We start from the raw sequence: 21801 nt of genomic DNA on the forward strand, positions 1-21801 counted from the left end.
CTGAGCCAGTGTTGTGTGTGTGAACACACATTGTAGTGAGTGGAGTGTTATTTGCTTACTGTGGCTCTATTGACAGGAAAGTGCTTTTGGGTTTGTTGTGGAAACTCGCGCCCTCGACCCCCCTTTTTCGGAACCTGGTACAGATGCTACAGCCTGTCCGGTAATGACACAGGTGTGGCTGAGCCTGCTGCCATAGATAGATGTGTGAGTGACAAAGGAATTACACGAAATGAAGATATTGTCCCAAAATGCGGCTTACAAATAGTCATGGGCCAGTTACCGGTTTCAAGGTATAGCACATTTTTTATTAGTCACCATTTCTAACCTGCTACAACTTGCAATCAGCTCTATGAGTGTTTTTTTCTCCTTTTTTGGGGGGGGGTCATCTGTGCAGGCAAAGTGACACGACCCCTTACCCACCCGTTGTTGGTGGGAGAAGTCAGTGAGCTCAACAGCTTTTCCCCTTGATGAAAAAGTCATCACTTTTGGGAATTTTTCAGGTACCTCGGCCTGATAGAGGTTATGAAAGGGATATATGAAGAGTGGCTCCTAGAAGAGGCACTACTTCCAATATGATATCACATTTACGAGAGCAGTATCATTAATATATTACTCCTGTCTTAAAATGAACGTTTGCAACCAGCTACGAGTCAGCGTGTCTACAATTGGTGGAATAAATGCTACAGACTCACTACCAAGGCAGATAACAAGCTAACTAGTTAATAACAGTTAGTTTCCGCTCTGACGTTACATCACAAAGCGGAGAAAACAAGAGAAGAAACTACTCATTTCCCGAGAAACAAGTACTTTGAGTGTTGTACTAATTTTAGATTATTTATTTTTTTAATTCCATTGTGTATTTTCTTTTTACATTTACTAATGTACCTTTGGAGCACGTTCAATGGGAAAAAGTTGTTTACCCTAACATTTCAAAGTAAAACACACATTAGAGCTGTACTTGGAATACGTGATATAGCAATATTTTTGTTCACGGTTTTCATACCTTCAGAATCTCCATGCCTAATTGAAAGTATGGTAGTGGAACATCCCAAACGTGGTACAGTTTGGAGTCTCACTGAATCGTAAATATGCCTCAAAAGTCAAACAAACCTTCTGCTATTTGCACTGTATAATGTAGCCTTGTCTTATAATATTTATTTTTTTATGCGTCACTGATGTGGCACTTTGTGGTGCATTCGCCTGACTGTAATACAGGTAGCATGGGTTCAGTTCCCACTCAGTGATGGTAAATGTGAAAATGTGTAAATGTAAATGTGACTGACTGGTGACCAGTTCAGGATGTAGTCCGTTTTTTGCCCGAAGTCAGTTGGGCTAGGCTCCAGCACCCCACGACCCTTAACAGGATAAGCGGCATTGAGAATGGATAGATCGAAAGTTTTATGCATAATAAAACAAACTTGCGGTTGCAACCCAATTGAGTTGTATCTACAGTGGGTACGGAAAGTATTCAGACCCCCTTAAATCTTTCACTCTTTGTTATATTGCAGCCATTTGTTAAAATCATTTAAGTTCATTTTTTTCCTCATTAATGTACACACAGCACACCATATTGACAGAAAAAAAATGTCATTAATGTAATTAATTATACAATTGCAATGCCATAATTTTAGAGAGGTTAGTAGAGTGTCATTGCCATGAATGCAATTGTACTCATAATTTCTTAAAGGGGCTTGAATAATACAGTATAAAGACGCTAAATACAAAAAAATCAATAAAACTTAACATATAATGAATATATGGGGACAGTAAAAGTTCTGACAGGGCCACCACAACTTGGCTGTCGGGCCACCACTCAAAAAGGCTTAACGCTGGGCAGACGCTGGGAAAGTTGCAAAGCTTAGGCACAGAAGGCAATGGTCAGTCACGTCGTCGCCATCGTTTTATTTATTGCATCGGTCATGGCTCGAAGAACTTTGAAAAAGAGTTTCGGAAGAGGATGTGACTACTGTCGTTTGGTTTTGTGACGTATTAAAGGTCAACGGGCATACTTTCAAAAGGAAGGCAGCGTGATAAATCCTTTTCCCTCTCCATTATGTGGCTATATCAGGCAAGTAGTTTTACTTTATTTACATTTAGTTTAAGTTTATTATACAGTGTTTATATGTTTTCACTTTATAGAACAGATTTTGTTTGACCTTTGAGATTCCTCTTTACAGTATATGTTTTCTTACTTGCATTTTCGGCATTTTTTTTGGCTGTCCAGAGAGACCCCATAATAAAAACCTAATCCCTCATACAAGCGAATTATCGTATTTACGCCTAGAAATGTGTTAAACATGAGGACAAAGTTAACTTTGGTGCAGCACAGGCCCAGGGGCACGGCAGTATTTGCAATACAATTGCTTCTATTTGCATAATGTGTTTTGTTGGGGTAATGAGTGTCAAATAGTGTTAAAAAAGATCTAACCGTTAGCAGTAAACATGCTATTCATAGCAGATATATACAGGTATTGTATTTGGGCTCATAGTTTATGAATTATGTGCATATTGTTTACAAATGGGCACTTCACTTCAGGCCATTTTATTCCAGCTTTGAGCTGCATTCACCTGGGATATATATTGAGATTCAGGTACAACTGGGGCTGGATGTATGATCTTTTCTCGGCTATGTGCTCTTATATGATGATGTATTCTTGCCCTGGAGCCTGCATATCTCCAAAAGCTCCAATAGATTGCACGACTCAGGAGTTGCCTTCTATTCACACAAGCGCAGGTGTTCCAGCAACTTCAAACACTCAGCTCTACACTACAAAACGCAGCCCTACGACCATATGCTTGCTCTATAACAAATGTGTCAGCCTTGTTTAGTTCTTTATACAGTGGTACCTGACGTACAAGTGCCCCAACTTATGTTTTTCGAGTTACGAGACGACGTCTGGTCGATTTTTGCTTTGTGTTGTTGAATTACGAACAAAGTTTGGATGCGGCGCCATGAGAGTGAAGTGAAAAAACAAGGGCATTGACAGTCACTGAGGCACTTTGAGACGTTTATTGAATGGGACAAACAGTCAAACACACAAGTAACAAATGAAAACACTCACAAGGAGCATGGAAGAGACCCTAACACTAGATGAACTGTACACCCAATCCTAGCTGGAGTCAGAAGTTCTGACTCCAGCTGGGACTCGCTAGGTCACACTTATTAAATGCACATGCCAACACATGAATTCTACATATAGTTATGTGTGGGTGATTTTCGCCGTAGTTACTTTACACATGAAGTTTCTTTACATTTCTTTTATTATTATAAAAATATAGCCAATCGCAGGGCCCATAGAAACAAACAACCATTCGCACTCACATTCACACCTACGGGCAATTGGGAGTCTTCAAGCAACCCACCACGCATGTTTTTGGGATGTGGGAGGAAACAGGTGTGCCTGGAGAAAACCCACCCAGGCACGGGAAGAACATGCAAACTCCACTCAGGCTTGAACCCCGGTCCCCAGAACCGTGAGGCAGATGTGCTAACCAGTCGTCCGCCGTGCCGGCGAGTTAAATAATAGTTAAATAAAAAATGTACTTAAATACATTTATAGGAACAAGCAGTTCTTAAAGTTTAAATGCAAATGTACTGTACCTACAAGTAAAATACAACTGAACTGTGCTTACATTTTTTTTTTTTACTGTATTTGAAAGTAAAAATGTACTGTATTGGATTTAAAAAAAAGTTTCAACAGACTATGTTTAACTCCAAGCTTGTGTGGTAAAGTGAGATGGGAAGCACTGCATTAGAGGAGACAGTGAATGATTTAAAGATTTGAATGTAGTACACTGACGTGTTATACAAGATTAAAATGCCAAAGTGAAAAACAGACCGTGTTTGCTTGTTTGAAATGTGTGCCCCAGCAATGCTCTGCCATCATGCCTGGATTATAATCGAGCGTTTATTTGTAACTTTATTTATTTAATTTTTTTTCAAATAGCTGCAACCATTTGATGACGCTAAGCATTTGTGGAGCTTAGTTTTTTTTTTTTTTTTAAACAAAATGTGTTTAGATGTGAATGTTGAAATGCAGCCAGTGTTTGGATATACTGTAAGTGACAGTCTGACTCAACTGCTTCCCATTGGCTCTTTGCAGTTTTACTGAGAACATTGTGTAAACACAGGCCTTTTTCAAAGCGGGAACTACTTTTTGTACTCCTAAAAATAATTTGGCAAAATTCACTTCATGGGGTCACTGGCTCCTGGCAGCAATAAATACCGGCCTCAGTTTTCTCTTTTTTTAGGATGTACTTGTGAGACTTTAGTGGGATTTTAAACAACATTTTAAACATTAAATACTTTGGGAGGAGTTGGTTGAATACCTTGACCTAAATTCTTTATCACGGGAACTGTCAGTGAGTTGGCTGCGAAGAGTTTAATGATTAATGAGCCAACGCAGCATAGACATCACTGCGTGCAATAATATAATCAGGAACAATTTTAATCATAATCTAAGCATAAGGTGGGGATTCCCTGTGAAAAATGAATGGCCCTGATGCGGAACATCACGTACCAAACACTTATACTGAACACTTAACGTGTGTTTTAACAGACCAACTTCTTCAGTGTATACACAGCCATGATAGAGGAGTTGTTTTCTTTGAAGCCTGTTTTAAAATCTGTGTTTTTAATGCCTCAGAAGGCCCTTGTTTTTTAGTGTACAGTCTTCCCTCGCTATATTGGGGTTCACCCGTTGCAGATTCAGTCCATTGTTGATTTTTTTCCATATTCATATCGTGCAATAATTCACCATATCACAGGCTTTTGAGTCTATGCTGTTATTTTTTGTGGTAGAATAAACCTTTCCCATCCTAAAACAATAAAATAGTGTACAGTACTACTGTGCATTACTGTATGTTTGAGTTCAAAATATTTTTGTATAAAGTGTTTATATGATTATAGTAGAGGTTAATAGGAGTGTGGGGAAGATTAATAAGAGTCAGGGGAGATTCATACAGCTTTAAGGTGTGTGTGTTAAAAAAAAATATACTATTTTTTGGCCGCTACTTCGCAGATTTCCCCTATTGCATAGGCGGGTGGTCCTGAACCTAACCCCCGCGATAAACGAGGGCTTACTGTAAACCGTTTGCCAAGTAACCCTAATGCTGCTTCTCGTATATTTTTTTAAACTTGACTTATGAGTGCCCCAACTTAAGAGTTTTTTTAGTTACAAGCAGCTGCTCAGTTTTTTTTTTCTTTGTGTGGCAAAAAAACATTTTTTGTTACTATCAAATTTTGGATACGCCGTCGCTCGAGTGAATTATAAAAGAAAAATGGAGCACTTTAGGTACTGTTAAGCCCTCGCATGTGAGCAAGGAGAACCACAGTCGCCGATGCGCTTTCAGCCGTTCATTGAACGGGACAAACAGTTGAACACACAATTACAAAATGAGAACACTCGTAAAGGAGCTGCTGTAGACCACAACTCACACCCAGACTCTCACACGCAAACTTAGTAACCGATTTCAGCTCCTGACATCACTCATGAAGCCACGCCTCTTAAAGGCACACATCCAACACAATTAACAGTATGGAGAGTGATTACACTTAATAAAACCACATTATTTCTTTACATTGTCTTTTTTGTGTTATATTGTGTTTTTATACAAAACAATATACAGTGGATACTGCCAATATGGGGTGCTGTGTGTACATTAATGAGGAAAAAAATGAACTTAAATGATTTTAGCAAATGGCTGCAATATAACAAAGAGTGACATTTTTTAAGGGGGTCTGAATACTTTCCGTACCCGCTGTACCTGTATTTAGTAGCGGGCATTTAAATTAATTCCAAAATTTATTTAATATACGAGTAAATTGAGGTACGGTCTTGGCCATGGAATGAATTAAACTCATAAATCAAGGTACAGCTGCAATTGTAAATCCCTCTGTCCACTTGGGGGGCCAGTAGCTCTTAGCACCCCCCACAGGGATGCAGTCAGCAAACTCCCACAGTGATTTACACACCTTCTTAAGAGTCGGACACGGACCACTGAAATGTTTGACATTGGGCATTTGTGTGTGAATGGAGATTAGATTTAATGTTTCAGGTCCCGCCGGGAGGGCTCAATAGCTCAGCGGGGTGACGGCAAAGATTAGGGCACACAATAAGGTTTCACTTGGAGACGGTTGATTTCAGCACACCTCCAGACCGGACCTCCCCCTTCATATCTGCAAGCATGTGTGGGATTGCAGTCTGTGTCAGGCAAACTTGGAAGCATGATATTGATTTCTGGTTTAATTTTCTTGAGGGGTTAAAGGGCATATTACAAACTCAAGGCTGCCATGTCCTTTTATATTTATGCGTAATGGTTATCTTAAAAGAAAAGTCTACAGTGATCCCTCTTTTATGGCGGGGATTAGGTTCTGGATCACCCCCGCAAAAGGTGAATTCTGTGAAGTGGCAGCCATGGTTTGTTTGTTCTGGGGTTTTTTTCTTTTTACGTTTTAAAGCTGTATGAATCTCTTCAGTTGTGGCCTACAACATCTCCTTGTGAGAGTTCTCATTTTGTGTTTGACTGTTTGTCCCATTCAATAAATGACTTGAGAGTGCATGGGCGACTGTGGGTTCTCCCTGCCCTCATGCAAGGGGCATTTGTTAGTTTTTTTGTTTATTCACTTCACTTGAGCGGCGGCGTATCTGCAACTTGCTTCTACCTCAGATTTTGGCAAAAGAATCTACCAAGCAATGGCTGTTAACTCAAAGAACTCTTGTATTCTCTGGGGCACTTGGAAGTCAACGTAATGCTGTACATCAGTCCTAAATGCAGTGGTCAAATTCTGTTTGCATGTACGCCTGTGCGTGTTTGTAGCATCGTGAGTACTTCACAATTGTAATTCTCAAATTACAATTCAAGCATTCAATAAACGACATCACCCATAATGCATGTCAATTTCATGACCTGCCCAGCGTCCTGGGGAATTAAAACATCCATCCATCCATTTTCTTTACCGCTTATCCTCACAAGGGTCGCGGGCTGCTGGAGCCTATCCCATTCGCACTCACACCTACGGGCAATTTAGAGTCCTCAACCTACCACGCATGATTTTGGGATGTGGGAGGAAACCGGACTGCCCGGAGAAAACCCACCCAGGCACGGGGAGAACATGCAAACTCCACACAGGCGAGGCGGGGATTTGAACCCCAGTCCCCAGAACTGTGAGGCAGATGTGCCAACCAGTTGCTCACCGTGCCGGCGGAATTAAAACAATAAATCCAAAATTAATCCCAATATGTTCAAGAAGAGAAAAATGTATGTAGAAGGAAGGCAATTTAACAAAAGTTGTTGCTGTTTGTTGACATTCAATATTTCTGGTTAAAGCGCTGTTAGTTGTAGACCGTTCAATGAATGTTAACTCTGTTTCCCCCGCAATTTAGGTTTGTATTAAATTTAGGTTGAGGTCAACCTCTGATGGAATATAGCATCGTAAGTGGACTATACTATAGCGATGAACATATTGATTTAGCATTAATGCTACATTAGAGAAACCAGAAGCAGTAATAAATTTACCCTAAGCCTCAAACACTGTCATCCAGTTGGTATTCAGCATGCACCGTTTCTTGTCATCAAGGTGTCTCTGTCTTTCTTCCATTCGCCATGGCTCAGTGGAGCACATCTTGTCTAGCGAACTCCTTTTAATTGCTTGCATGTGGCCATTAACATCCAGAGAGTCGTGCCTCTTAACGCTCATTATAGAGCCTTACAGGGTCGTCGTAACGATGGTTGCTTGATTGTAATAGTCGGCACCACCCATCCTCGAAAGGCCTCATACAAAGTGAAGTAAGTGCTTTCATTCAGTGTTTTTCTAAATGATGAAGTGGCTTTTATTTTCTTCTTCTGGCTTTCTGCTGTGGCACTGGTATATCTTGTTGCACCTGCCTGACTTCTGTGGCTCTGCTTTTCCAAGAAAACAAGCACTTTTTATACTGTAATGCAGGAGTGTCAAACTCATTTTGTCATGGCCACATTGTAGTTACGGTTTCCCTCAGAGGAATACCATATAAATGTTTAATCGCCCCATATTAGGGATGCACCGATAGCACTTGTTTTCCAGTACAAGTACAAATAATTACTTTGGAGTACTCTCCAATACCAGTTGTGATGAAAATGAATTTTTAACTAAATATTGTTCAAAAACCTTTCTTGCACACGGCATATGTTTCACTCAACTAAAACGGTGTTAACTGTTTTTAGAGTAACAACTTATCATTACTGACATTTTAAAATCCATCTGCATGATTTTTCTAACAGTCTAGCCTAACTTTTCACTTAAATATAGCCTGTAACGCAAATAAATCATGGCAGGACAACTTGCAAAAACCATTGCTTACTTCTCTTTTCTGGGGCTTTTGTTTAAAAAAAAAAAAAAAGTGAGGGGAAAGTTCTTCTTCAAGTTCTTTCCCCGCATTATCTGCTGAAAGCCTGTTTCGCTGCCCAAGGGGAGTTCATCATCCAATTTCCCATCCATCCATCCATTTTCTGAGCCGCTTCTCCTCACTAGGGCCGCGGGCATGCTGGAGCCTATCCCAGCTGTCATCGGGTACCCCCTGAACTGGTTGCCAGCCAATCGCAGGGCACATACAATGAAACAACCATTCGCACTCACAGTCACACCTACGGGCAATTTAGAGTCTCCAATTAATGCATGTTTTTGGGATGTGGGAGGAAACCGGAGTGCCCGGAGAAAACCCACGCAGGCACGGGGAGAAAATGCAAACTCCACACAGGCGGGGCCGGGGATTGAACCCCGGTCCTCAGAACTGTGAGGCTGATGCTCTAACCAGTCGGCCACCGTGCCTATCATCCAATTTGTAGAGCATAAATTGAAGTGTTGTCATCAGTGTTTACCTTAAAGTATCTACACAATGCTGACATGGCTCTACTCTACTTGTCTGGAATGTATACAGTGGGTACAGAAAGTATTCAGACCCCCTTAAATTTGTCACTGTTTGTTATGTTGCAGCCATTTGCTAAAATAATTTAAGTTCTTTTTTTCCTCTTCATTAATGTACACACAGCACCTCTTATTGACAGAAAAAAAAACAAATTGTTGTATTTTTTGCAGATTTATTAAAAAATAGAAACTGAAATATCACACAGCAATAAGTATTCAGACCCTTTGCCTCAGTATTTAGTAGAAGCACCCTTTTGAGCTAATACAGCCATGAGTCTTTTTGGGAATGATGCAACAACCAATTACAAGCGACGATCCCCCCAAGCTGAGAACAATAGCAGACTAGCCGATGACTTGAACACCTTCTACTGCAGATTTGAAAAGGTCACTTTAACACCCCACACCCACCCAGCTGCACCACCAACCACCATCACACCTCTGTCTTCTGCATTTACCATCCACGAACAGGATGTGAGACACATCTTCAAACAACAAAAGATGAACAAAGCGACAGGCCCAGACCTTGTGTCCCCATCCTGCCTCAAAGTCTAAGCGGACCAGCTTGCTTCAGTCTTCACGCAGAACATCAATAGATCTCTGGAACTGTGCGAAGTACCATCCTGTTTCAAATGCTCCACCATAATCCCAGTCCCCGAGAAACCTGTAATCTCGGGTCTGAATGACTACAGGCCTGTTTCCCTGACATCCGTGGTCATGAAGTCCTTTGAACGCCTCGTGCTGGACCACCTCAAGAGCATCAGAGGTCCCCTGCTGGACCCCCTACAGTTTGCCTACCGAGCAAACAGGTCCGTGGATGATGCAGTCAACATGGGACTGCACTTCATCCTAGAACACCTTGACGACGCGGGGACCTACGCGGGGATCGTGTTCGTGGACTGCATTCAACGCCATCATCCCCGAACTTCTCTCCTCCAAGCTTCTCCGGCTCAGCGTCTCGCCATCTGCCAGTGGATTTACAGCTTCCTGACGGGCAGGACACAGCAAGTGAGGCGGGGGGACACCACCTCATCTACACCCACCACCAGCACCGGGGCCCCCCAAGGTTGTGTCCTCTCTCCGCTGTTCTTCTCTCTCTACACAAACGACTGCACATCAACGCACCCGGCTGTCAAACTCCTGAAGTTTGCAGATGACACCGCAGTCATCGGTCTCATCAAAGACGGTGACGAGTCTGCGTATCGACAGGAAGTGGAGCTGTGGTGCGGCCGACACAACCTGGAGCTGAACACGCTCAAGACTGTAGAGATGATTGTGGACTTCAGGAGGCATCCTTCGCCACAGCTGCCCCTCACGCTGTCCAACTGCCTTGTGTCAAACGTCGAGACCTTCAAGTTCCTGGGAAGTACAGTCTCTCGTTCTTTCTTTTTTAATAAATCTGTAAAGATTTCAACAATTCAATTTTCTTCTGTCAATATAGGGTGCTGTGTGTACATTAATGAGGGAGGGAAATAACTTAAATGATTTTAGCAAATGGCTGCAATATAAAAAAGCGTGACAAATTTAAGATGGTCAGAATACTTTCCGTACCCACTGTATGTCAGGCTGGTAAAGTGGTATCGGTGTCATAGTATCGCAGAATTTTTCGAGTATGAGTGCAGACATCATTGGCACTGACACTCAGTATAAGTATCGGTGAATCCCTATCTAATAAGACACAACCTGGAACTGAACACGCTCACGACTGTAGAGATGATCGTGGACTTCAGGAGGCATCCTTCACCGCAGCTGCCCCTCACGTTGTCCAGCTGCCTTATGTCAACCGTCGAGAGCTTCAAGTTCCTGGGAATTACAATCTCTCAGGACCTGAAGTGGGTGACCAACATCAACTCCGTCCTCAAAAAGGCCCAGCAGAGGATGTACTTCCTGCGGCTTCTGAGAAAGCACGGCCTGCCACCGGAGCTGCTGAGACAGTTCTACACAGCGGTCATCGAATCGGTCCTGTGTTCTTCCATCACAGTCTGGTTTGGTGCTGCTACAAAAAAGGACTAACTCCGACTGCAACGGACAATCAAAACTGCTGAAAGGATTGTCGGTACCCCCCTACCCACCATTGAGGACTTGCACGCTGCCAGAACTAAGACAAGGGCGTGCAAAATCCTCTCAGACCCTCCGCACCCCGGTCACCAGCTCTTCCAGCTCCTTCCCTCAGGTAGGCGCTACCGATCAATGCAAACTAGAACTAGTAGACATTCCAACAGCTTCTTCCCTCTTGCGATCAACGTCTTAAACACCTAACCTACAATTCCATTACAACATGCTGGCAATTTTTTTGACTTGAGTTCGTTGTCACATTTCTGTGGGGTATGTATTACTCGTGTACTCACTGTAGTTGTCTCGCCATGCTGCACTATTTGCATATACTGGCCACTCATGCCAGAGTAGCATCTGCTCCATTTGCACACTGATTGAGGAGTATCTGTAACATTTGCACAACCAACGTTGTCCCAGATGATCGCACTACTCGTCACTTTAAACCGCATACACTCCTTGAAGTCTCAGCGCCCTTTGCACAATGGTCATTGCACCGGACTATTGCAATATTAGTCATTCGAACTGCTCTAAGTGCTAGAGGACTGCATTTTTTTGCACAATTGTCAAAAAAAAAAAATGTACCGGCATTACCAGATAACTAGCAACCCTTTACTGCTCAGTGACTGTTTTATTATTATTTTTTTTTTTTGTGTCAATGTCTTTATGTCTCCAAAGTGTTCTGTAAATTGACTGTCTGTTGTCGTACTAGAGCGGCTCCAACTACCGGAGACAAATTCCTTGTGTGTGTTGGACATACTTGGCAAATAAAGATGATTCTGATTCTGATATAAAAGTTTTTTTCAACACAACGTGATGGAAGAAGTGAGCTTCAGGTCCTCAACTCCACACACCTTTCTCTGCACTGCGGAATACCCTTCCCCACAGGCAGCATCCTGCCTCTGTTATGGCTCTGGTTACTACCATCCGAAGACGGAACTGTGTCAACAACAAGGGAAAAAGGGAAAAAATGCCAGTTAATACAGGCAGTGTAAAATGGGATTTAAAAAAAAAACATTACTTCACTGTGAGTGAACACAAATGTCTTTAAATCCCTTCTGTCATAATCCACTACATTCTCTTAAACTCCCATTCTTCAAAGAAACGGGTCTTTTATTTTAGCAGCGAAACGCCTTACTTCAAATAAACAGCGGGTACTCTGCAGTTAAGTAAATAAACTAAGGACCCCCTGTACAACAACAACAAAAAAAACACAGAAAGTAAGATGACTGTACTTAATTAAGATACAATTTCTTTGTTGTCGTGATTAGATGGAGAACCTGTCTATGAATTTTTTGTGTGCACTTTTGATGCACGCCAGGACCTCATGACTCTTTTTTCAATGATTCTTATTGATCTTGAGCTTGCTCCATTTGTGCCAGTATCCATCCCTTCGCCTTTTTCTCCACTTTGACTTCACTTGCACACCTCACACCGCTCTGTTTATGATATTACTTTGGTTGTCAGGCCAGATAACAAATGAGTAAACACTAAAGGCACCTTTACATCTAGATAAACAAAGATGACAGAAATGGACTTAACATCTGATTTGTAAGCGTTACGTCTGATGACTGCGGTCGTTATAGCCCCAAAGACAGTGGTTACCATCTTTGACCCTGTCCCGAAAGGCTAATGAAAAAACGTGTTATTGTCATCGGGCCTGTATTCACGTTTTGATTTTCTCTTCTCCCCTTGCAGCTCATCTGAGAAGTCCCCGCCTTGGAGAACTGCCGGTATGTTGGAAATTGCTATTTATTTTTTTCCCTTTTTCGCGGATTGCATGCATGCCCACAAACTGAATACATCTCTGTGTGTATGTACAAAATCATCTTGCAAAAATATGGATTGGTTTAATATTTCAGACCCACTTCATTAGAGCTATTACGTTCCATCTATCTACGACAGTGGTTCCTTAACATTTTACACCAAGTACCACCTCAAAATATACTTCTACTTACCACCATAATAACCAAATTAAAATAAATTAAATGCAAATGTATCATACTTCAAAATTAAATACAACTCAACTGTACAGAACATTACTGCATTTCTTTTAAAAAAAAAAAAACGTTTAAGCCACTGTAACATTATGCACAGTTTGAACCTTTCATTTTGTGATTCTTTCATGTGCTATGTTAGGTAGTACCACACTTCAAGAATCACTGATCTACAACTTTCATGTTCACTACCACATTTGCAGGCACATGCATGTTTCTATTTCTTCAGGCTTATTAACTGTGTGCATGTACCGTTGTGTCGCTTGTGTGTGTTAATCAAATAGAGGAGAACATGTAGTGCAATTTGGCGTGCTTTGTATTGTTTGCAATTATTTTTGCTAATTTGGGCAGGCTTACAATAATGGGGAGCCCCAGGCGTTTTTCTGCTTCTTAGCTGCAGTTTAGAGACAGCACCACCATAAGGGATTTCTCTTAAAGCCTCTATTTGTTCGCCTCACAACCTCTAAAGCATCTTCAAGACAAAGTAGATCGCAATAAATTATTACCAATGCATTTCATGGCATATTAATTGCAAAAATGAAAAATTCTATAACGGTCATTAATCATGTTTTGATCCTGTCAGAAAAGCCTGTGGTGGCTTACGATGTGTACATGCACTGACAAAACTGTTTCAAGTCATTTACTTTGAATGCGTTTGATTTGCGGTGGACGCGTGCAAAAGAAGTAATCGCTGTTATGCTTGGTATTGATTTGTCATTGTGGTATAGATGATGAACGACTGTCAAATGTGGTAATGCACTTGTTCCAATCTATACGCGGCACAGTCCGAATGTGTGTTTCTCCGAGCATAATGACTCAAGTTCCTGCAAGGCCTATTAGCCTTGTGATGCACTGTATGCGGTCCTACATTTGAGATAGAAGCGTTGCCGTGGAAACCAGCCTCCAGCCACCAGAAATGTCAATGCGGTCACACCCCATGTGGACTGAGACAAGAGAATACACCCCCCGTCACATCCACCCACAATGAAAGCTCACTTTTTTATTGAATGTCATTATCATCTTTGGTTATTGTCATCTTTTAACCATAACTTTCAGCAATCTCATGACCCTGAGTTCTCACAAGTATTTGGAAGAATTTTACACAAGAAGCAGTACAAAATAGTTAGATCGACTTTGGGCAAGAGACAGGTTACGTCCTGGACTTTCGTCAGTATGCCGCAGGGCACATATAGACAAACAACCATTCACACTCACATTCACACCTATGGTCAATTTAAAGTCTTCAATTTACTTAAGAAGCATGTTTTGGGATGTGAGAGGAAGCCAGAATAGAAAGAACATGCAACGCCACACTGAGATTTTCAAACCGAGATTTGAACCTGGATCTCTTGACTGTGAGGTAGATGTGCTAACTACTACTATTTGTTCTACTGTGTTGCCCAGTTTTTATATTAGTATTACCGTATATACCCACATGGACTGAATTGTTGGTCATTTTTGTCCAGGCCTGTTTGAGTTTGTTTTTTAAAATAATTCTGCTGAACCAAAAATCAAAAGCAATGTCTGATATTCATTGGTTAATTTTCATCCGTCCATCCATCCATTTTCTGAGCCGCTTCTCCTCACTAGGGTCGTGGGCGTGCTGGAGCCTATCCCAGCTGTCATCGGGCAGGAGGCGGGGTACACCCTGAACTGGTTGCCAGCCAATCGCAGGGCACATACAAACAAACAGCCATTCGCACTCACATTCACACCTACGGGCAATTTAGAGTTGTCAATTAACCTACCATGCATGTTCTTGGGATGTGGGAGGAAACCGGAGTGCCCGGAGAAAACCCACGCAGGCACGGGGAGAACATGCAAACTCCACACAGGCGGGGCCGGGGATTGAACCCCGGTCGTCAGAACTGTGGGGCAGACGGTCTAACCAGTCGTCCACCATGCCGCCCAGTCGTCCACCGCGCCGCGGTTAATTTTCATTACATGTTTATTTATTATTATTGCTTTTGTCAGATCCCCAGTTATTTCTGTGATCACTGTTGGTTTTTCTTTTATTAACAGATGGGTAACAACAATTTTGTCCACATGTATATGTGATAGGGATAATACGATGACGCTATTTAAAATAAACAATACAATTAGAGCCGAGCTGTAAAATACATAACCTGAGCTGTGTACGATTGTCATCTTAACGTTGCATAAATTAAGGAGGGCGGGGGGTAGCAGGTAATAAAGTCTCCATAAGCTCAATATGTAATCATTGTAGTCTGAAGTCAAACGGATTCCTCTTTGACTGTGTCGCTACCAGGCGCCCCCTCCCCAGGGGACCCCCAGTCAAGGCTCGCAGACAGCTCCCAGTCGCCAAGCTACCGCATCAGGATTGAGTCGGAGCAGTTGTCTCTGTATTCCCCGGCGCAGTCCTCCCTCCATGAAAGTGAGGGTCTGTTAATTGCCTTCTTTGTCTTCAGCAGTTGCCTTTCCGCAGGCGTTTGCCTTCCTACTACAGTGAACCCCCTTCAATCACGGGGGATATGTTCCAGACCCACCTGGAATATGTGAAAATCTGGGACATAGAGACCATATAAAACATTTTTAAATTGTTTTAGCCCTCCACACGCTTTAAATATAACACTGCAAAATGATCCGTTTTTCTGATTTTGCTTTTAATATGTATATGGGTCATTGATCAATAACGGTAAAGACATGGCCCACTGAATTTCCTTTTGAAAAACTATTAATTTAACTGACATGAGTAATTGAATTATAGGCAGTTGTTCTCCATCACCAGGTCATTACTCATTGTTGTTTCCAAGAAAAAAAATATTCTATGGTAAAACCTTTCCAATTTTTAATGCCAAAATGTCTTTAGATGTCCGCAATGAAGTTTCATGATTTGCAACATGTTGTCTGAAGATCCTAATTACATTTTTGCATAGATAGGATTTTTCTCCTATTGCTTAACAGGCCTTTTCCTTGAAAACTAACACAAATGCACATAAGTGTCTTCAGAGTTCCTTTTTTTTGGCTCTTTTACAAACAGTCCTTCTTTGTTACTCAAGCAGTCTTTACCGTTACTACCACTGGAGAGAGCCTCATTATGTTGTTGCAATACACCAGAGGGATATCTGAGCTGAAGTGCCAGGATGAGGCAGCCATTTTGCATTCATGCGATAGGAGACAGCAAAATAAATTGTTATTTCTGAGATATGGATGAATATGTATTTTGTAAATTTGTAAAACACAAAAACACAAAAATTTGTAAAAGTGTTGGAACTATTTTTTAAAAAAAATAATTTCATGTCTTTACCGTTATTACGATTGCATAAAGACTAGTGTGTAATGGGTTTATTCTGGCTTCATAAAATTATCCAAAGCAAAGCTGTGTATTTTTTTTTTTAAATCACAATGTGTAAATCTCTTATTTTAATTTCTTTTATTTTTATTTTTTGTTTTTGTTTTTTTTTTTTTAGTTTGATAGTAAACTTCAACCTGGAGTGGCAATAAACTGATTCAAGCCTCTTTTTAAAAAAAAAATTCAAAATCTGCCAAACTGCTGCTTGTTGTGAAGTGGGTTGAGTTCACTGCCACCTTACAGCGCATGTATCTCCCATTTTTGCTTTCAGGTCAAAACAAAAAAAAAATCTTAAAACTTGTAAAATGGGTCACTCATAATCTCAAGGCACCATTGTACTATGGTATATTGACTCGAGTTAAACTCGTAGCGCCATTTACTTGTATATCAAATCAATTTGCCCCATTGAAATGAATTCAAATGCCATTAATACGTTGCAGCCCCCTAAAAAAACACCAACATTTATTTATTGATTTATTTTTTATGTTTTTAACAAGAACAAATAGCAATGCATGATACAAAAACATAATAAAACACAATAGACTGGTTTTATAAAGTTCAATTACTCTACTTTGGACAAGCCGAAGGTCACAAAACAACAACTATAGTGTTTGTATGTGTGCCTTTCAGGGGCGTGGCCTACTAATTGATATCAGGAACAGGAAAAAAAAAAAAAAAAAGTTGGGACTTAAGTCAAGGTGGCAATGCATACTGTTAAAACCCGTAATAAAGCATTGGCTTAAAAAAAAACAACTCTATAACTAGGACACGAATGATGAAAACTATTTCCTGGAATTCAAACGGTGAATGTTTTTCACCTAAAGGCTCACAAATAAATTGTAGAAGTCACTGTTCATCACAGTGTAAACATTTCTAATGTACAAAGACACTGAGATATTTGTCATTAGTCACACTTTTCCGGCAAAGGTCATGGCTATTATAAAAGCCTTAGTGATGTACTTTCTGCTCTCAGGGTCCACAGGGAACTCACGTAGTTCAACTCAGATGAATTCGTACTCGGACAGCGGCTACCAGGATGCGACCGGCGGCTACCACAGCAACCAGAATGTGCTCAAATCTGAGCTGAGGATGCAGCACTCCTTCGCTGGAATGGGTTCAAGCACAAGCACCCCTGTAAAGACTGCCAGGGCAGAGGGGCAGGCGTCAGCACAGGTGTGTTGTACTCTCTACCTTGAGGACTTTTTGAGGTTTTCATAATGTTTGGAAACAGTAGGCGCTTTTCATTTGCTATCCATTTAAATGTAAATTACGGCTGTGTTCTATCTGCCTTCGATTCAACGAGCATAACATCTTTTTCGACTGACACGTCACACATTCAAACTACGACAGTAAAGAAGAGGACTAAAGTCATTATTCAAGGCATTTACCCTGTTTTTCAATCGTTCTGTCCTAGTCAAATGAGCTTTGGCCACCCGAAAGTACATGTAACGTCCCGGTGAAATTCTATTCTATGTTTTAGTAATCAGTGAAAATGGGAATGGGAATGATTGTGAAAAAGTACTGAAAATAATGAAAAGAAAGAAAATAGAGGATAAAATCAAAGAATTACGAGATTAACCTTGTCATTTTGCAAGAACAGAGGTGGAGTTTTAAAACAACATAGAATTCAGAGTTAAGTTGTAATAGTACGTGAGTAAAGTTGTATATTCTATATTTGTAATTTTCATATACTGTGTTAGCAGATTTACCTATTTGCGATTTTTTTTTTTTTTGGGGAACCTATCACCTGGAGTTATTTGTTGAAACACATCTCTTGTTGCATGTTGGTGCCAAGGTACTATGTTGAAGTGAGTTGAGGACTTTGATATAACAAATGTGGGGCTTTGCCGCCATCTTGTGGCATCTTTAAGCTACTTGTTAAAGTTTAGTGCAGTAGTGGTCTAAGTACAAACATTTGTGAAATCTATCAGTATTTCATGAAACATGATAACATTCAGATGCAACTAGAATAGATTAGGCCAACTCCATTTTTGATATTTTGCAGGAGAGTGATTTAACAGTATAAGGCTCGTGTGTCCAAAAGTGTAGTGCAATAGTAGTTTAGTCCAAATATCTATCAAATATTTCAATAGTGCATTAAAAATGATAAATAACATTCACTTATACTAACATACAGATGCACTGGCACCCAAGCAAAAAAAGGGCTGTGTGCAAGAATGGGCTGCCAGCTATATGTCAAAATTGGACCTAAATTTTCACTTAGACCTGTATTAATCAGAAAAATGTGTTTTCTCTGTTCCTTTCTGCACATAACTTAAAATAACAAATTCAGTTAGCCCACTCTTGAGCCACTGACAGCTAGAGTGGGTTACTACAATTTTGAGTACTTGAGTCAGTTATTCACCATCATTGTTTGGTCCAGTATTCATCTGAAAGACATGCTTTTTCTTGATTCATTTCTGCACTTAACTTAAAAATGATTCAAATAGAGTTAGCTCACTCTAGTTCTCAGTGGCATATATACGGTAAGCGTGATGTCATACAACTGCAAACCACCAGTGACAAACGGGCAATGTGTTCTTTTGGTTCAGGTGCCATCAGTCGGCGGAGCAGTGCCCGGCCGTGCGGTGCGGAGAGTCAGCTCAGTGCCTTCTCGCTCTCACTCACCACCCCACGTCAGCAGCATGTCGCCCTCCCGCAGCTCCCTGCGTGCCTCAGCTGGCAGCGGCTACGGCTCGGCCATCGTCACGGAACCCAAACCCCTCTCCTGCATCTTCTCCACTACCTTGCCCTCCTCTGCCCAACGTATCGGTACCAGTGGCAGCAACTCACCCCTCTCCACCCATAAAAACTCACCTGCCACACTCCGACGGGTGGGTTCTACCAACTCCAGACCGGGCAGCACGAGCCGTACCACGTCGCCCTACCAGGCCTCCGTGGGCTCATCGTCGGGCCGCATGGGCTCGCCTCTGACCCTGATGGATAACTGTCAGATGACCAAGCAGCCCAGTCACTCGTCTCCGGTCCGAACGAGTATGGTGGCCGTACCCCAGCACTACAGCTCCACTCTGCCCCGCGCCGTCATCCACAACGCCGACCCTTACAGGCCGCAGGGGTATGATGTTTACGAGAGGAGGGCACGGCCTGACAGCCTCGCAGGTACAAACCCACACACAAGTTTCTTTTAAACAGAGGTCACGTAAATAACATGGCATCCCAACTATCCGGATTCTATACTGCTTTCCTGTTCAGGATAGCTGAAGCCTATCCCAACTCACTTGGGCGTAAATCAGTCAGTCAGTCACTGCATCCTACAATCAGACTAGATTCAAGACAACACCAGCGCCAATGTACAGTATATAATTTTCAGAGATTATAAATAATAATAAATTATAAATGATTTTACTCGGCGGGGAAATCTCAATTTTTCCAGAAAATAGTCATGATTTTAAGACAATAAAGTTAGTTATTGAGGATAACGTTGTGCCAAGTAGTGCGCTCAATTTTTCTTAATAAAGTAGTAATATTATAAGAATTAGGATCTAAAATTACGAAAAATAGACTTGTAATTTTACAAGAACAAAGTTGTAATATTACTAGAAAAAATATTATTTTACTAGAAAAAGGAATGTAATTTACGAGATTAAATCAAAACCTTTCAACAATAAAGTTATAGTTTTGCAACAAATACAATGGAGTCATAATTTTATGGCATTCTTAATTTTTTGATAATAAAGTGAGCATTCAAAAATAAAGTTTCATTACATATATACACATCCCAAAAACATGCATGGTAGGTTAATTGAAGTCTCTAAATTGCCCGTAGGTGTGAATGTGAGTCCGAATGGTTGTTTGTTTACATGTGCCCTGCGATTGGCTGGCAACCAGTTCAGGGTGTACCCCGCCTCCTGCCTGAAGATAGCTAGGATAGGCTCCAGCACTCCCGCGACTCTTGTGAGGATAAGCGGCTTGGAAAATGGATTCACACCTACGGGCAATTTAGAGTTGTCAATTAACCTACCGTGCATGTTTTTGGGAAGTGGGAGGAAACCGGAGGGCCTGGAGGAAAACCCACGCAGGCACAGGGAGAACATGCAAACTCCATGCAGGCGGGGCCGTGGATTGAATCCCGCTCCTCGGAACTGTGAGGCAGACGCTCTAACCAGTCGTCCGCCGTGCCGAGAACGAAATCCTAATTTTAAAATAGTTGCAATTGTAAAATTGTAATTTTTACAAGAATAAAGTCAGTCTAATTTACTAACGTATCATTAGCCCTGCAGACTGCGGAGTGTCTTTTTTAATTATGAGTACTGTCGAAGGTGTGGCTTTTAAAAAAAAACGTGATAAGGACAACGTAAGCAACCATAATGGGACATACAGTGTGCTTTTTGCGCAGTGTAGTCACTGTTTGACATATGGCCAATCTGATGATCCGTAAGTGGCAAAACATTGAGTCAAGTAGGTGAAAAATGTGGCAAATGTGGCCAGAGAGAAATAATATAAAATGAGGCATCGTCATGTACCCAAACAAAGGAGGGTTTAGGTTGGTGAAGGGAGATGAAGGAAATATTTTTCTTTCTCGAGGTTTCTTCATTTTAGTTTGAACAAATTGAATACTTCCAAAACATGTAGTAGTACAAATAATATTAGTCTTGTTCCTTGTCAGCTGGTGTAGGCTCATAAATGCACAACCATGAACCTAATGTATTAATGTGTCACGAAATGCCGAAATACAAGCTGTTTAAGTGCAGATGCACAAAGGCTGTTAAGTGGGAAGTTCCCACTGGGAGCTCTTATTAAAAGTGCATATGCTATGTGAAACGCCATTATGAACCAAAAAAAAGGTTATGAACAAACCTAACCTCTAAGGTTCAGTTAAGATTTGTTAAATTAAACTTATGTAAAATTGTTGAGACTTCACTGTTGTGTCAAGATGCCAAACAGAAAAGGGACAACTCAGACGTTATTTTTTCTTAAATTCAGCACTTTATTTGAACATATATAACTTCCTCTTTTTATTAACTTGCTTACTTGCTTTTATTGTGAAAAGCAGCCTGACTTTTATTCAGTGAATGAGAGAACATTACACAGTTGTGCTCCTATGTTTGATTACCAGGGCAGAATTTGAAATATGTGTACAAGTCTTTATTCTGCTCTAATATCATGATGCCAGTGGCATAAAATACAAAAACATCAACGATATTATTGTTTATCTTGAAAGTTTCTGTGAAAATATACTGTTCTAAAGAAATGTGCTATCGTGGCAGGTCTAGACACATAATATATTGATAAAGAGCAAGCGCAATGGATAAATATTGTACAAACAGTATAAAAGATTAAAGAGTAACAACTGTAATAAAAATCTGCAAAATAGCGGAACCGTGAACCAAGAACTACGATGTAGTCGAGGATTACTGTATCTGTATTCCGTGATGATAAATTGCAGGGACTCATTGCTCCAAGGCTAGGACTCATTGTTTCCATGACATCACATAAACTCAAGTGTACAATGCTCTGTCTGTCTGTCTCTCTGTCTGTCTATCTATCTATCTATCTATCTATCTATCTATCTATCTATC

At 41.0% G+C, this 21801-nt stretch overlaps 1 protein-coding gene across 8 annotated transcripts in view; it reads left to right on the top strand.

The window, feature by feature from the left end:
• Nucleotides 1-21801, top strand: part of LOC133410306 (plakophilin-4-like) — a 109448-nt gene that overhangs the window by 48528 nt on the left and 39119 nt on the right. For 7 of the 8 annotated variants that reach the window (XM_061691277.1, XM_061691278.1, XM_061691276.1 and 4 more), the window contains 4 exons: nucleotides 12650-12684; nucleotides 15218-15343; nucleotides 17235-17434; nucleotides 18814-19381. In XM_061691277.1, the coding sequence (XP_061547261.1) occupies nucleotides 12650-12684; nucleotides 15218-15343; nucleotides 17235-17434; nucleotides 18814-19381 (929 nt within the window). The remainder of the gene's footprint in view (nucleotides 1-12649; nucleotides 12685-15217; nucleotides 15344-17234; nucleotides 17435-18813; nucleotides 19382-21801) is intronic. The other variant, XM_061691283.1, reaches the window with a different exon arrangement.

Source organism: Phycodurus eques, chromosome 12 (assembly GCF_024500275.1).
Source record: "Phycodurus eques isolate BA_2022a chromosome 12, UOR_Pequ_1.1, whole genome shotgun sequence".
Lineage (NCBI taxonomy): Eukaryota > Metazoa > Chordata > Actinopteri > Syngnathiformes > Syngnathidae > Phycodurus > Phycodurus eques.